The sequence below is a fragment of the Phalaenopsis equestris genome, unplaced genomic scaffold, assembly GCF_001263595.1.
Source record: "Phalaenopsis equestris unplaced genomic scaffold, ASM126359v1 Scaffold000224, whole genome shotgun sequence".
NCBI lineage: Eukaryota > Viridiplantae > Streptophyta > Magnoliopsida > Asparagales > Orchidaceae > Phalaenopsis > Phalaenopsis equestris.
Window position 1 is genome coordinate 5,925,803 of NW_018164666.1, and position 16,802 is coordinate 5,942,604.

At 36.4% G+C, this 16,802-nt stretch overlaps 1 protein-coding gene across 1 annotated transcript; it reads left to right on the plus strand.

Annotated features, from left to right (window-relative positions):
- LOC110023490 (probable arabinose 5-phosphate isomerase) lies at positions 1–14,963 on the plus strand. Its single transcript, XM_020722940.1, has 3 exons — positions 1–692; positions 5,436–5,659; positions 14,693–14,963. The coding sequence occupies exons 1-3, from the start codon at positions 21–23 to the stop codon at positions 14,847–14,849; spliced, it is 1,053 nt and encodes a 350-aa protein (XP_020578599.1). The 5' UTR covers positions 1–20; the 3' UTR covers positions 14,850–14,963.
- The last annotated feature ends 1,839 nt before the right edge of the window (positions 14,964–16,802 follow it).

Genomic DNA, 16,802 nt, shown 5'->3' on the forward strand with positions numbered 1-16,802 from the left:
GGTACAACGGTACATGACACATGACGAGAGAGAGAGAGAGAATGGGTTCTTCACCGTCACCCAGCGACTTCGAACGTCTCGAGAAGGACGATGGTCCGGTGATCAACTGCGGCGAGTTAATGGCACTCTTCGAGAGCCAGGAGCGCCATCTACATGATTTCTTCCACAACCTCGACCTCGAACAAACCCAAACGTTCGCCCAAGCTCTTCTAGAGGCGCCCGGTGCAGTCTTTTTCTCCGGCGTCGGCAATTCTGGCCTCGTCGCACTCACGCTTTCTCAAACCCTAGCTTCCCTTGGCTTCACCAGATCCGCCTACCTGTCACCCGTTGATGCTCTCCACGGCAACATCGGTTCCCTTTTCCCCTCTGATATCCTTGTCCTCATTTCTAAGACTGGATCTTCCGAGGAACTCCTCAATCTGGTCCCCTGCGCGAGGGCCAAAGGTGCCCGGCTGATCTCTATCACATCTGTCAAGGGCAACCCCCTCGCCTCGCGCTGCGATATGAATGTTCATCTCCCTCTCGAAGGGGGGGTTTGCCCCTTTGGCCTCGCGCCCTTCACCTCCTCCACCATACAGATTGTGTTTGGGCACACGGTGATGGCTGCGCTTATGAGAGCTGGGAAGCTTACAAAGGAGAACTATGCTCGTAACCATCCTGCGGGAAAGATCGGCAAGAGCCTTATCTTTAAGGTATTCAGAAGAATGTAGGCAGTTCTTTTGGACTCTTTTTGTTTAGTTGCTTGATTCAGCCCTTGGAAACTTGTTGTTCGCTTCGGTTTTTATTTCTTTTCTTTTATTTCCTTCATTATTTTATCGGCTTTTATTCTGTTCTGCTTTGACCATATCCTGCTCTGGCGTTGAAAATAATTTAGGTTATAATTTGCTTAATTTTGAGTTAAATAAGTGGATATATTTTTATGATCGAAACCAGGCTGATCTTTGATTATTCTGTAGATTCTGTTGAGAATTTGCATTTGATTTTTATATGTATTAACTTGTCTGTGAGAATAGTGAGTGTTAAGATGAATGAACCTAATTGTGGATTTTCTTTCGATATTCATATCATAAAACCAACAAATAAGGATAAGGCTAATGTTGATGGAAGTTTCAATCTTCTACCAAAGATTATTGGATCTCACATGAAGATTTGCTAAGGACAACTCATATCTATTTGAAGAGATTTCGATTCTGGCTCTCTGGAGGTGATTCTAGTCCATCTCATATACCCAGATCAAGTCTAGACTCAAATCCAAATTGATTTGAGATTATACTCTCATGAAATTGAAATTATGTTTATTTGTTAGTATTTTTTTTTTAAATTTGATATGAATTATTCATTTGGATAACTTTAAATTTGAATATGATGATAAGATTTAAATTGAATTTCAATATAATCGTATGATTAGTTTTGATTTTAATTGGAAAACCTTATATCTATGAATATGATTAGGAAGGAATAATCTTTATATTATCTATGAATTGCATTTTCAAATCAACATTTCTGAGCCCCATCTCCCTTATTTCCCAAGAATGTCAGTTTTTCTCTCTCAATCTCTCGGTTAATATCTCTTGTTTAGCATGTTTACTAAGCCATCTTTCTCTTTCTCCAATCAGGGCTTAAATTAATTCCACAAGCATTCCAAGAAAACTAGGGAAGAAATCAAAGTATTGGAGATAATTATTAAGTGTTACTATAAAATTGGCATTCAATTTAATTCTTCTACCAGTTTCTCTTTCCAAATTGTAGAGTATCCTTCAAATTCTATTTAAGGCAATCTCTAATATGTTTTCTTGGGTTTTACGTTATTCTTTGAATGATCTTTACCCTACCTTATCACAAGATTGGTTTTTCTAGCTAAATCTCAAAATAGTACTCCAACTATTCTTATGTGGTCAATTTAGTCCCTTCGTTTTGCAGTGCTCTAGTTTAATCCCCTGGACTATTGAAAATTGATGCCAATTGGCCCCTCAAAGTCTAAATTTAGAGCAATTCTGTATAGTCAAAAGACTAAATTGAAATTATTTTTGTGTCATGAGGAATCATTTCTAATTCAATTTTTATTGGTGTGAAATAAATGATGTTTTGCTGTTTAATTTTCTCCTTTATGCGAACTAAAACTAAGGTTGATGAGGATTTGATATTAATGTTCTTAAGACAATCCTTCTCACTATCCTCACTTATTTTCTTATGTAAATGCATTTAATTTTAGTTGTTAATATTAAGTATTATCATTCGCTAAAATATTGCAGCATTATAGAGAAAGAGATATTTAACATTTTAGATTTGCATAAAAAATTTGCACGTAAATTGTTAAAATAGAGACTAAATTTTTTACGTGAAAATATTAAAAAAAAAAATACAAGGCCTGACTTTGGAATAATTCAAGTTTTACTTGATATTTTAAAAATCTACTTTTTTTTATATTGGAGATGACAGTATTACAAAATTGAGAGCACTTACTTGGTCACTTGTGATGGTGATAAACGATGTTGTGGAGGGTAATAGTGATAGTTGGGTGTTAAGAATTAGATAAAAATGTTCGGTGATAGTTGAGATACAATTGCTAAGTGATAGTGGTCATGTGACGACGGACATGCGATAATGATTGAGTAATGAAATTCATATAATGACAATTAGATAATAATAGTTGGGTGATTGTGATCAGATTATGGTGTTTTCTATTGGTGGCCATCATCGTTGATAGTTAGATAGAGTGCTAGAGTTTTACAAATCTCCAAGTTCTATTTAATCTTCAATTTAACTCCATTTCATAATGGAGAATTGTAGGCTTTTATAATTTTTGAAAATGACATTTGGATGTTTTTGGCCTAAATTCCAGCACACTTAATCGAACGTCTATGTTGTTTTTTTTTCATTTGACTTTTCATTCACTGTATGCTTTTAATTATTTTGAAATTGAATGATCTTAGGCTTATTTAATTCTTCTTATTGGGACACTCAATTTACTAAAAGCATCAATATTTAAATATTTGGTTATCTTTCAATTAATGTCCCAAAGTTTTTAACCATATTTTAAGTGCTTAATCTAGACAATTTGGATTTGGTTATGATCATTTTTGTAGTTATTTTATTCGTTTAATTGAGATGATTAGTTTGACTGTTAAGTTTGTTGAAATCAGTGATCCAATAGTCCCAAATTTAATTGTAAAAATTTTCAATTCAAATACTATATCGTGATTAATGCTAGATCAAGTGGATTTTCTAATGATGTATTTTTTGTTCTGATTTATGGGCATCATATGCTTTAAATCTGAAATAATACCATAAAAAATATAAGTTATGTTGTATCAATTTAATTCATCTAATCATTATTATCTTTTGTGTAGCATACCACATTTTAATAAATTTCTTATGATCTAAATCGGTTACCTCACATCTTTAAATTTTATAAATTTTATTCCCCCAATATTTATAACTCTTCAAAACAAAGGCTAAGTATAACTCTTATCATTGAATTTTATAACTTTATACATTTAATTTTTTTATAACTATTCATATTATATAGTAAGTGTAATGCCATCTTTAAATTTTATAACTCCATTCACGAATATTTTAGTTTTTTTCTTTTTTCAAATAGAATTACTCTCATAGGATTGGGAACTCACTTTTCATAATTTTTTCTTTTGTAGGCTCTAATTCTTTCTCCTAAAATAGGTTTGATGCTGATGTGCAGAAGGGGGAGTTGACTATGAGAGTGAATGATAAGGAGGTTACTTTTAATGTCTTAAAATCTTTGAAATTCCGTTCTTAATCAAATGAGGATTCCTATTTTAGGTTGGAGTTAATCGACCACTTTTGTAGAAGCCAATTTCAGGAGAGTTGTGGAGTTGACCCAGTTGAGCGGAGCTTGCTCGAGGATGATAACGAAGATTCTAATTTTGAATCAACTCTAATGTTAGAAGCAAACCAGCTCTACTGTTAGAATCAAATCTTAAGATGTACAGGGATATGTTCAAGCTTTTGGATACCATTGAACCAGTAGTTCCATTTATTGTTGAGCCACCTATGATTGAACTGAAACTAAAGGTCTTACCTAAACATTTGAAGTATGCTTATTTGAGGGAGTTTTCGACGTTACCTGTGATTATCTCTTTAGAATTTTGTAGTTTACAAGAAGACAAATTGATGAGAGTTATGATGAGTTTTAATAAAGCCTTTAGGTGGACTCTAGCTGAAATTAAGGGGATTAGTCTGTTAAAGTGTATGCATATGATTCTCGTGGTTGAGGATCATAAACCTAGGGCTGACCCACAGAGGAAATTTGACCCTATCATGAAAGAAATAATAAAGAGAGATTTTGAAATTGTTAGATGCAAACATCATCTACTCTATCTCAGACAATGCCTGGGTTATTCTTATCCATTATGTACCTAATTTCTATTTCATTGGACCCTTTATACCCTCGCTTTTTGAAACTCTTCCTGCTCTGAATTTCTTTCTTCCCTAGAAAAGAAAACGTCTCCAGAAAGGAAATTCCCCCTCTACGCCGCCCACCCCCGCGGGGGGAATCGTTGCTGACCCGACAGCCTTCGCACCTTCCTTTCGCGATCAGCCTTCCTCGGCAACCAGCCTGTCGCAAACAGATCGCAGCCTCCGCAAAATAGTTCTCGCGAACAGATCCTTCCTTTGCGAACACTCTGGTCGTGCCGAAGAAGCACTATAGTCTTTCTGTGTTGCGAATTTCTCTTTGTCTTGCCGCAAACCGAAGACCTTAAGAATGAAAAACCGCACATTTTTCTTCCTTTGAACTTCGAACTGTGCCGAATCAGACGTCTAGCCTCCGAATTCCTCAGCCAAAATCTTCTTCATTTCTGTGCCACCGAAATTTTTCTTCTTGCCCTTGAACCAGACTCTGATACCACTTGTTGAGAAATTAGGGCGAAGAAAAACTGAAATCGACACAAATTCGACACAAATCATCGACACAAATCCAAAAGAACACAAAGAGATTTAATGAGGTTCGGCAAAGATGTATGCGTCCTCGGGAGTAGAGGCGGTTTTTTTTCAATATTCAAAAAAGAGTACAAAATACAGAATATAGGATAACACCTAGGTTTACATACATGCCTATTTATAACCCTAGAAAACCCTGGAGTACAATAGCCTATTTATAACCCTAGAAAACCCTGGAGTACAATAGCCTATTTATAACCCTAGAAAACCCTGGAGTACAATAACCTATTTATAACCCTAGAAAACTCTGAAGAACAATATGTAATTACCAAATTACCCCTGTACCTCACCCCAACCCACATAAGGAAACTCTCATGATTTGGACAAAATCTTCCGCTCTGTTCCGCTTCGCTCCAGAATCTATCCATTTATGGTATATGAGCCATATCTAACACAATCCTATAAGTTACCAAACGGCACCTTAAGATGGGTAACTTGAGTTTTTGTCTTCAATGCAGGTGAAGCATTTGATGAAGAAACAGGATGAACTTCCACTTTGCAAAGAAACAGACATGATAATGGATCAACTTACAGAGCTGACTAGTAAAGCATGCGGATGTCTGCTTGTTGTTAATGCTGAAAACCAACTCATTGGGACTTTCACTGATGGCGACTTGCGGCGCACCCTCAAAGCTAGTGGTGAAGGCATATTCAAACTTACCGTTGGTGAAATGTGCAATAGGTATTTGCTTATCCTATTGATTTATATGAACTCTTACATTTTTCAAATGCATTTCTTGCTACCACAGGAAGGCTTAGTGTTTAGTTATATTATATTATTATATTTCTTGAATACCATGACAATAATACGGATTCATAGGAAAATATTTGAGAATATGCTTTTCATTTTCAAAACTTCTGGTGGATGTCAAATCATTTTCTCAATTTATTCTCAATTTACTATCTTGATTGTTAGCATTAGCATTCCCACTCTAAAGCCTCTTCCATTAAAAAGTTGTGATAATTCATCTATTCTATAATTTCACTAGACGTTAGAATTCAATATGGTTGGCTTGTTTCTTGTGAATTTTAACGGTATGATGAAATATGGAAAGAGATTCAGAATTTGTTTATTAGTGTAATTGATCATATGTGTAATTCCAAATCATTTTCTCTGGTATTCTTGAGTGACAAAGTAAAGGCTGTCTTACGGTGGATCCTAAAGTTAACTCTGTGATTTCAACATAAGCCTGTGATATTTATGGATGGAGAAGAAATAGGAAGGGCAAGCAGCAGAAGCAGCATGATTTAGCCAAATTATAATATAATTTTTTTTAAATGTCTTCATATCCTAAATGCAAATTTATTTCCTGCTAAGTTACTCTAGACAAAGTTTATCATCCTAGGCGGTTAAAAACTGTGCTTCCCGAACATTTGTATGTTTTGGAAGGGAATGCAGAGTGTGTAAACTTGCCTGAGTAGGCTTTTTCTATTGGCAGAGCTTAGGTGAATGTGGGGGTGTAAATGAGTGAGCAGAACTTGAGTTAAAATTAAATCAAGCTTAACTCACATGTATAAGGATTGGCTGGAACTCGAGCCTGAACTTAACTTGAGCTCATATTTTGGACTCGAGCTTAGCTCTTTTTGAAAATCATGTGCTTGAATTGTCTCATGTTTTCTGAGCTTCCGCTCGATTCTAACTTTAACTTAAAATTTAAAGGTAAATAGTGAACTATAGATTTGTTGACCCTGCTTTTATTGCGCTCAAGTTTGACTTTTGCACACAAACCTTGTTTAGCTTTGAGTCCTCTAGTTTGATCATCATGGTACTACATTTACCAAATGGTTCAAATTTGGATATATACCAATCAGGTTCGATATGCATGAGTTTCCTCCATTTTTGTTCAGTTGGTTTCAGCACATGATAAGTTAATTGAATATTTACTTGAGTGTGTGACTTTAGCCATGGTCATGAACTCCATTTGTGCTTATCACAGCAATCGAGATCTCCATTCAAACATGCACGCATCTATGCAATCATGACTTTGTTTGATTGTGTTTTTTGTTTGGATCACGAACCTCGTTTGATCATTCTTGTCTGACCACAATCACAATCTACATTGGATTGCTTGCATCTGGCCAAGATCATAATCTCTACTAGATTGTATATGTTGTGTCACGGTTGTGATCTATGTTAGACTATTTAATTGATTGATTTGATTCAATCGATTAGAAGATTAGAAGATCTTAAGACAATCATTTTAAATTTAATATACATCTAAACTTATTGTATTGGGATTTTATTAAATTTTAATTCAGTAGTAATGGGTTTATACTGATTGATTCCAATTTAAAAATATTGAGTTAATAAAAATTTAGATTAGTTCACTGTATTACGATAAAATATGATAAGGGCTGGTGATATTGTAAAGTGATTGGTGGAAAATATTAAAATTTGAAATATAACTTTTATAATAACTGTCCTTAGTTTCTCTCCTTCACAGCCCCTCATCCCTAGACAGCCGTTCATCAATGCACAACAAAATAAAAATAAAAAAAATAAAAAATAAAAAATAAAAAACACTTATGTAGGGAGAAGAGAAAACAAGAAGACCAATCGCTTCCCTGATCTCTCTCTCTCTCTCCCCGTCTGGGAATCCCTCCTCCAAACCACCTGCAACTCAAAAAAGAGAGTGTGCGTGTGTGCGAGCGCGCTGCGAAAAAACCATTCTTCTTCCCAACCTGCATCTTACTTGGCCTACCCAACTCACATCCATGCGGCCCCTCTGCAAAAGCCACTCACATAGCAAGCCGCTGGACACCTCTAATAATCTATATAATTAACCTATCGTCAACTCTTCAAGCGAGACACCCCAAGAAATCTACACCCTATATATTATCAGCCAACGCTACCTAAATGAATGCAAAACTCTATATACTATTAGACGTCATTAGCAAGTTTGATTTCACAAGTTCTTACAAAAAGCATCACTGTATTGCATCAGTTCCAAAATTTGAGCAACATTAACCAAAAGAAAATCGGCAACATAATGAAGGCTGAAAGTAGCACAAAAACTTTATATTAGGACAGCAAGAGGATGGCCTCCTATCAAATTATTTTGGTGAAAAATTCATTATTTTGATATTTGAGGTCAAATATGCAGAAGTTTCACTCATTTCATGTGTAATATTGTAGCAGCAGTAACAAGTTATTTTGGTGAAAAATTCATTATTTTGATATTTGAGGACAAATATGCAGAAGTTCCACTCATTTCATGTGTAATATTGTAGCAGCAGTAACAATACGAGTCACTGTAGCTACAACAAATGCCTCCATCAGATCCATTTGATCTTTAAGTCATGGAAACTGCATTGAAGTAGTCTTGGATACAACATAAGCTAGCACTATATCATTGGGTTTGTATACCTGCCTGAGCTATGAAGGTAGGCTTAATTTCTTCTGTCAACCTTACTGAAGAATTGGGGAGCAGTAAGTTAGAATAGGGCTGGTGGAATGCTTAATGCTAGAAGATGTTTTTTTATTGTAAGATTCCTGAAAAATCTCTAGACAATGTTGATAAATTCTTACTAATAACTAACCTTAGAAGATTTTTAATGTTGAGATGCTGGAGTCACTTCTGCTTGGTCAGGTTATGAGGTAGATTTTATATAAATTCCACTGCATTTAGATAATGAGAACTTTGTCCTCTTTAAAAACTTATGTAACTTTCAAGAGAAAGTGCACATAATATGTTTAGGGATTAAGCTATCAACTACTTAACAGAAATCCTTTAGCATAAAACATTGTCCGGTCTGTTTATTCCTTTTGCATGGAGAGTTTTCAGTGGTGCGATCCCAGTTAATGTGAGGTTGATGTCATTAGGATTTGTTTTTAGCTTACAGATGTTTCTGTAATCCATGCTTCTGCAGAGACTATTGAACACTTATTTTAAATTCAGGCGTTTTTTGGATTTGGAGAAAGTGTGGAGATTTGTTTCAAATCCATTTCTCATATCTAAACAAATATGTCTATATGTACCAAATTTTATATAATTGTATTATTAATATATTCTTTCTCCTGATAAAAGATCATTAAAATATTAAATTATTTAATTATTAACGAGTTAGAACAGAAGAAAATCTCCGGGCCGGTATTTAGTAGAGATGGAGTTCTGAAGCAATCTATACATAAGGAAAAAACACACTTCTCAAATGATGATGATACCAACGGATCTGATCAAATAAAGATGGGCAATCAAAAGTCTTCTCCAGGTGTCTCAAGGGCCGCCACAAGTAGAATTCAAAGGATGATTGCTAGATGCTGAAGAGCAAAAGAAGCGTGATAGGTTGTGAGTGCCTAAGACTGGCTGACCTAGGGTTGATCAAACTCTAAGGCCAAGTGACTAAGACCAATGTATGGATAGTTAACGTACACAACATTTATCAGGTCAGGTGGCAGATCATAAGTTCAGAAGAGTCGGTCACCCAGGGACCATTGCTTGTATCGCACGTTCGACACTCAAACTCGTGATCGGGTGGCTGAAAGTTGAAATCCGATGGTCATAGCATCCAGGATCGAAACCAAGATAAAGGCTTGAGCGTTACTTATAGAAGCGAGCGACTAAACTGAAATTATATAGGGTCCCGCACATGTCTTTTGGCAGGATTCTTTTATTTTAAATGATACGACACGTCTTTTAAGTGTGAGACCAACTACTATAAATAAGAGGTATTGTATAGAAAAATGGAAGATTCACTTCACTGATTCTGATTCTTTTATTAAGGAATCCATATCAATTCACTTTTTTTTTTTTCTCAAGGGACCTTGTTTCTTTTTTTTTTGTGTGTGTGATATTCTTTGGGCGTGGCTCAAGGTCAAATATGGGTGCATCACCCCTGAAAGGTGTGGTGAGCTTGGAGTCATGCCCCAAACAAGTAAAGGAGCTACACAAGCGAAAGAAAGTATTCGTGAGAGCGTAGGTAACATGGATTGCACCAGAGAATATGACCCGAAAGATCCAGGAACTTATGGATCAAATGAGAGAGATTGTCAAGGGGGACACTCTAGCAAGGGACAAAACTAATACTCCAGCCGGTGGTTTCCGTACATTAGAGATCTTGCTTGAATGCAGGAAAGGGCGCCTTCCTCGACGCCAAGTGTGAGCGACGGGATGCATCACCCAAATAGGGTCGAATATGCACCTCGAGATCGAGGCAGAACGACGTGCACGAACACATGACATCCAAAACCTGATAATTTTTTTCTCAAGAAATCGTTGAAGTTGTAGTGCCTGAACGAATCAAGATCCCAACTCTGGAATTGTATTGAAGCAAGACTGACCCGATTGATAACATCGTCTCTTTTTAGTCGACGATGTGCCTGCTTAGGACAAACGATGCACTGAAGTACCGTCTTTTCCTTATGACCCTGAAGGAGTGCGCAGTCCAGTGGATTAGTAACATACCACATGGAGTAATCACTTCATTCGCTAAGTTCAAAAGAATGTTTAGGGCATAATTTGGCAGCAAAAACCCCCAAAATTCTTAGGCTTGTTGTAGTTCCGACAGGATTAGGGCGAATCATTGTGCGAATTCATTACCTAATTCCAGAGAAAAATGTTGTAAGTACGAAATTTGGAGCCCGCAGTCACACATGTGGCCCTCGTCCACGTGCTGATAGAAGGTTTTTGCTTTTTTTTTGTATGCTTTAGGTCTTTAGCGACCCAAAACACTGGCAAGATTCTTCGAGCTTGCTAACGATCACATCTTAATAGAGGAATACAACCTACTCGCGGCCTCTTGGAAATCGGGACAATCACAACCACATCCGCCAAAAGGAGTTCTCTCGATCGCGATTGGAAGCTCAGCCATCCGCCGTGAAAACAAACACGCTTTCGATATGATGATAAATGTTCCTGATCACTTCAAGTGGCTTACGCTCCAAAGAAAGCAACACACCGATATGAAGAAAGGACTCAATATCGAGAGCAACGAGCGTATCACTATGCAGAAAGACCACCACCACTGACTCGGAAACTCTCCCAACCGACTCATCTAAAATCTCAATTGCGGAGGTTGTGAAAGCCGTCCAGAATAAGGACTTCTATCGGGAGGCTGTTCCTATGAAAGATGGGGGCTATGCGTGTGATTCGAAAAATTATTGTGCCTACCATTGGGACAACAAACACAACATCGAAGAATGTTGACACCTTCCGACCCTAATTGAGGAGTTGATTCAAGCCCGAAAGTTGAAGGTGTTCATCATGATCGGGGGAGTCAATCAACATCCAGGAAAGCTCTAGTGGCTGAAGAGCAAGGTGAGCCGGCCTGAGCTCATCCCATCCACATCATAGGGTTTGTTCCTGTCGTTCTGGGAAGAGATGAAATAGAGGCCTCCCAACAAACAAGTTAAAAATCATTTCACTCAGGCAAGCCATACGTGGCCGCCTTATCCTTACAGCCAATCACGTAGCATTCGACCTTCACATTAACCGTCGAATGCCTATCTTCTATCTTACAAAGATGCAATTGACGTTATGACCCTCTTTGAAAATTTTCAAAGACGGAGCGTTCTTGTCGGCACTAACAACTCAATAGACATCATGTTCAAATCGGTATTCATTAAATTGGGCTCCTGAAGACTACCATCCGGGCCATTATACGATTCTCTGGGGAGAATAAGGAAACTTAGGCGTTCCTACCACCACCTATCACCTAGGGAGATGGCGACAAACTATTTAATGTTATGACTGATTTCTTCATGGTAGATTCACCTACGACCTACACTTTACTAAACACTTTTAAGGCCGTAGTCTTAACCTATCATGCAACGATAAAATTTTTGGGTGATGAAGAAATCACATGATACGAGAATTGTTACATCATTTGGAAAGAAAAAATATCATATGAGGATCGGAGATGGCCTCAGTCGAAAGCTAGCCCAGCGAATGAGCCTCCTCAATACAAATTTTGCCCCAAACATGAATTGTCCCATTTGACCCAAATTGGCCGAGCCTGAAGAACCAAAATTTGTTCCATAAGTCCATGAGCTCCTGCTACAAGAGGGCCTCCGACTGTCTCCGCCGCTGAGTCTCATGTTCTAGGCCGATCAACTTAGCCATGCTATGAATCTATGTCGTAGGAAAAGTAGGATCCCCATGCGTGAGGTGGTAGTCATCTGGAATGCCCGTCGCCTCATGGTCTGCCACGAGAGCCGATCATCTTACCCATCCTCCGCCTGGGCGCCTCTGATTGTGATTCTGTCATCCCTAGCTCCTCACCCAGGACTCTTAACGACTCCACTAACCAGCTCTTTGCTCATGAGCAGACCTAGAAGCTCATTCAAGTTCATTGAGGACAGAATGTCTGGTCCATAGCCCGTAAAAATAAAATACGAATGACTATCAACAAGTTATATCAACCACTATGAGTGGTACCCATTGCTTGTAAGAGCTCGAACACATCTGAAAAAGAGCGAACAGATGAATCATCGCTTTAAGCTACTCGAGCCTGGTTGAATACCTTGTTGTGGCATCCCATCAGAAACAAGTACACCTAACAGTCCTCCTGGCTCAAGAGTGACAACCATTAAATCCGACTCAGTGTGGTGCCCTCTACAGTAATAACAGTGGCCAACATCTCTAAAATGTAGGGAGCACCTTCTAGGGCCTCTCAAGGAGATCCCAGACGATCAATCGATGGGTCGGCATTATCAGAGACCCAGACAATGCCGTCGGGGACCGCAGAAGAGGACCCTTTATCGAGTCGGTGGTGGTTCTCTGATGCCCTTTGAGGCTCGCTCGACGGAGCTTACATTTTGTGCTTCATCCTGTTACCTCACGCATCTTACCAAGCAAGTCATGGAGGAGTATTTTGATTGAGACAATAGCTTGGGCTACAATAAACTTCTCCATCAGTCAAAATTTCTCGCAATGAGAATGAAGTCGAGTGAACTAGAGCTTAATGAAGTTCAGTGAAGGTCTTGTCAAACTGTTTAAGGAGCGCGATGCTCATAACTCATGGGAGAACTTAAAGCTTTAAATGTTTACTATTGATCTAAGAAATAACCATTGAATCTATTAATTCTCTCACCTTTATTGCAACGCGATTTTCTAATATTCAAGAAAATTAGAGAACTAAATATGTACATAAGAAAAAGCATGTTTCTCAAATGATGATATGAGACTAATGGACTCGATCAATTAAAGATGGGCAATCAATAGTCTTCTCCAGGCGGCTAAGGGTTGCTGCAAGCAGACTTCAAGGGATGATCCCCAGACACCTAGTGTGATAGATTGCGGGCGCTCGAGGTCGATCGTTCTAGGGTCGAGCGGACTCTAAAGCCAATCAACTACGACCAATGTATGAATGGTTGACATAGACCACATTTATCTGGCCAACCGACATATCACAAGTTCAAAGGAGTTGGTCGCCCCGGGATTGATGCTTGATATCTATCACGTTGTCGACACTCAAACTCATGATCAGGTGGCTCAATGCTAGGAATGAATGGCCCAAACATCCAGGATTGAAATCGGATAAAGGCTGAAGTGGGCATGATACTTCACGAAGGTGTTATCCTTTCAAGCGTTACTAGGATATCTCTTAAATCAATTCATTTTAATCGAATCAAACCAAACTCAAAAATCAATCAAACCAAACTCAATCCAATCCAGTCCTTTTAAACTAAATTTAATTCCAACTCAAAATTCAACCATGGTCCAAGTCCAATTTCAAACTGAACTCAAAGCCCAATCTGATTCAAACCTATTCACAATTCAAATTCAATCCAATCTGAATCCAACTTAGACTCAAATTGTTTTGAAAACCTAATCCTTTGATTCAAGCTCTATCATCACTTCAACTGTCAACTCTTGAGCTCAACCCTAAGGGTAAACCATTTATAAAACTCGAGTGAAGTCAACCTATCAGGTCTTATCCATTTCATCAATGTCTAATTCAATTCTTGTTCATTCGATAAACATACATTAATGAATATGAAAGATATAAGGCATGACTTTAATCGAGAGTTTTCTTAAGAGTAATTTTTGTGATGTAATTAATTATAAGGGAGCCCTCTCATAGAGATACCAGACCCCAGGATTAAAATAAATATTATCTTACACCCATAAGGTAAGGGCAGAATCTCGGTTCCGCAGATCCATAAATCCCAAAGATTTTCGTCAACCGAATGATTAGATTCATTCTAAGGTAATACTTTTATATTTCGAGATAGTATATTATTCTTCGAATATCGTATCCGATTATTTATATAGAAGTCTTTTGAGATTTATGGTAGATCCAATCAATAAAAAAAATCCCATCAAATATCACAATTTTAATTTTTTTAAAAAGTGAAATACACATTTCATGCAAAAGTAAGATGACAAATGAAGGTTTTGTTCCAGATATGTAAACACATAGGAATTGACTGGTATGCTTGTAAATCTACCAAAACATTATAAATAAGGCTAGGAAAAACTCAAGTCAAAAATACAATAACAAGTCTTTCACATTTCTTTGGTTGTGATCTAAAGACAATAAACTTCTAAAAACTCAAACAAAATCTAAAGTCTAAACACAATACACTTCAATGTAATTCAAAATGCCAAAATACAACAAACATTCTCTCATAAGTTATATTTTTAATCAATAAGAAATAAAATGAGTGCATTCTCTCAAGGTAAGGTGGTATTATGCATGTGAAATTTAATCTCAGCTTTGAAATAACTCATTTGATTCGTAATATTTAATTTTAAATTTTGATTGCATTTAGGAATCCAAGAACTATTAGACCAGAAGAAATGGCTGCAGATGCGATGAAGAAAATGGAGTCTCCGCCATCTGCTGTACAGTTCTTGCCTGTTATTGATGATAGACGGATTGTGGTGGGGATCATAACCTTGCATGGACTCGTTTCTGCTGGCCTATAGACAGTTATTCACTCATTTCTTCTGTCTATTCTCTCTCTCTCTCCTTATTTTATTGTAGTATTATCCATGCATGTTTATTAATTGTTAGGCTTCTTAAGCTTTTTCACCTTTTAACTTTTTATTATTTTTTCTTTAATTTGCTCCAGAATTTTGTTGAGGAAATGAATCTTTTGATAATTCTTTGGTACTATTTTTCTAAAACAAATTAAATTATAGTCAAAGGCGAAACCAGGCTTTGTCTGTGGTTGGTGATTACCCTTTCTGAAATTTGAAATTTCTCTATATAAGTAATAAAATTTAATAATTTAGGGTTAAAAGAGCTTGTATGTCGAGTCTACAACAATAGATCAAATTTGTCCCTTGAGTCATTTAGCTAAACCAAATCAGCGCTAGCCTTACTTAACTTCACCCTAAAAGAGAAAAATGGAAGAATAATAATTAGTAGATTGTCTTGGCTTGTTATGTCAGTAATCACCAAACACGAACAGTTCAAAATAGGATAGAGATTGGTTCTCATTTTACTTTAGAAAGATATCTTCCAAATTTTTTACTCATAATGTTACGTATAAGAAAGATAATTTCCAAAGTTTTAAAAAGAATAAAAAACATCTTAATCTATTGATTAAGTGCTTAGTCTTCCAATTAAGAAGTTTTAGATTTAAGTTCTTGTCTATGTAGTATGCACAGATTTACGACTAAATTCAAACAAAAATCCGGGAAAAAAATGTACTACAATACTTTTATTAGAAAATTGCTTTATCCGCAACCATAGGACGGCTACTTCTACCTTAAGTTGCCCCCCAATAGAAGCTAGTTGGTTAGGTCCCTTCATTTTAATACGGTAAACAAGCAAATGTTCTACATATGCTTGAAAGATCGATTAACTTCAATAGAGGCAATACAAATTTTATTTGAAGACCGCCATCGGTCGGTTATTCGGGTACTTCGCCTTCAGATTCAGTTTGATGCAAAACTCGCTTAATCAGAATATTATACAGGTTGAAAATCTTAGCACGAGCACAAGCCGACTTGAGCACGGATAACCCAAACCCAGCACAAGCACAAGCCGACTTGAGCACGGATAACCCAAACCCATCTGTACATTAACCTGCCAATTGTAATTAGGTTGAAATTTATTTTCAATCTTGATCCACATATGACAAATTCTTATTAAGTTCGATCTAATTAACTACCAACAAAAAGGTATCTGATTTAATTTATGCGAGTAGAAAAAGATAAAATAGCTGAATATTGAGTATAAATGCTTAGACTTAGAAGACATTTATGTAATACTAAAAAATAAAAACCATAATTTTTTTTAGTTGTTTAGGGGCTGGTTGGGATCTTTTTTTCTTGTGTTTTTTTTTATATATATTTTTATTTTATTTTCTTCATATATTATTGTGAAATAAAACATACTTGTTATTAGTATTTATTTTTAAATATACTCAAAGTATCTATATGCTGTTTTGAGCGTGTTTAAAAATAAGTTAATTTATTTTTAATATATATATATATATATATAGAGATATATATATTGTGTTGAGTTAGAATATTCTACCGGACTTCAATCAGATTAATGGGCCATATAAGTATTTGATTTTATTTATAATAAATGTAAATATATAATAATCAAATAAAATGCATATCAATTTAATTTTAAATCAAATCCAATATACTACCTCTTCAAATTAATTTTTATTTTTCGACATTGCTCAGAAATTAATTATATTAATGAAAAAAAACTGAAATCTTGATTCCACATATCCCATCTTCATTAAGTTTTGTTTAAATTGCAACGGCTACACTTTGTCTCCTCCAATAAACATTAAAGGCCAAAAGAAAAAAAAAAAGGGGATTCCATTAATTAATTTGAATATCTAATTGACGACTTGCAGCTAGTCGTCAACTAAGATCTGCACTTCATCTCGAATAGTAGACAAACTTTAATTA

Coding starts and splice junctions, on each gene's coding strand:
- LOC110023490 (XM_020722940.1), top strand. CDS start 21: ATGACGAGAGAGAGAGAGAGAATGGGTTCTTCACCGTCACCCAGCGAC. Junction 693..5,435: donor GCAAGAGCCTTATCTTTAAG/GTATTCAGAAGA, acceptor TCTTCAATGCAG/GTGAAGCATTTGATGAAGAA. Junction 5,660..14,692: donor GTTGGTGAAATGTGCAATAG/GTATTTGCTTAT, acceptor GATTGCATTTAG/GAATCCAAGAACTATTAGAC.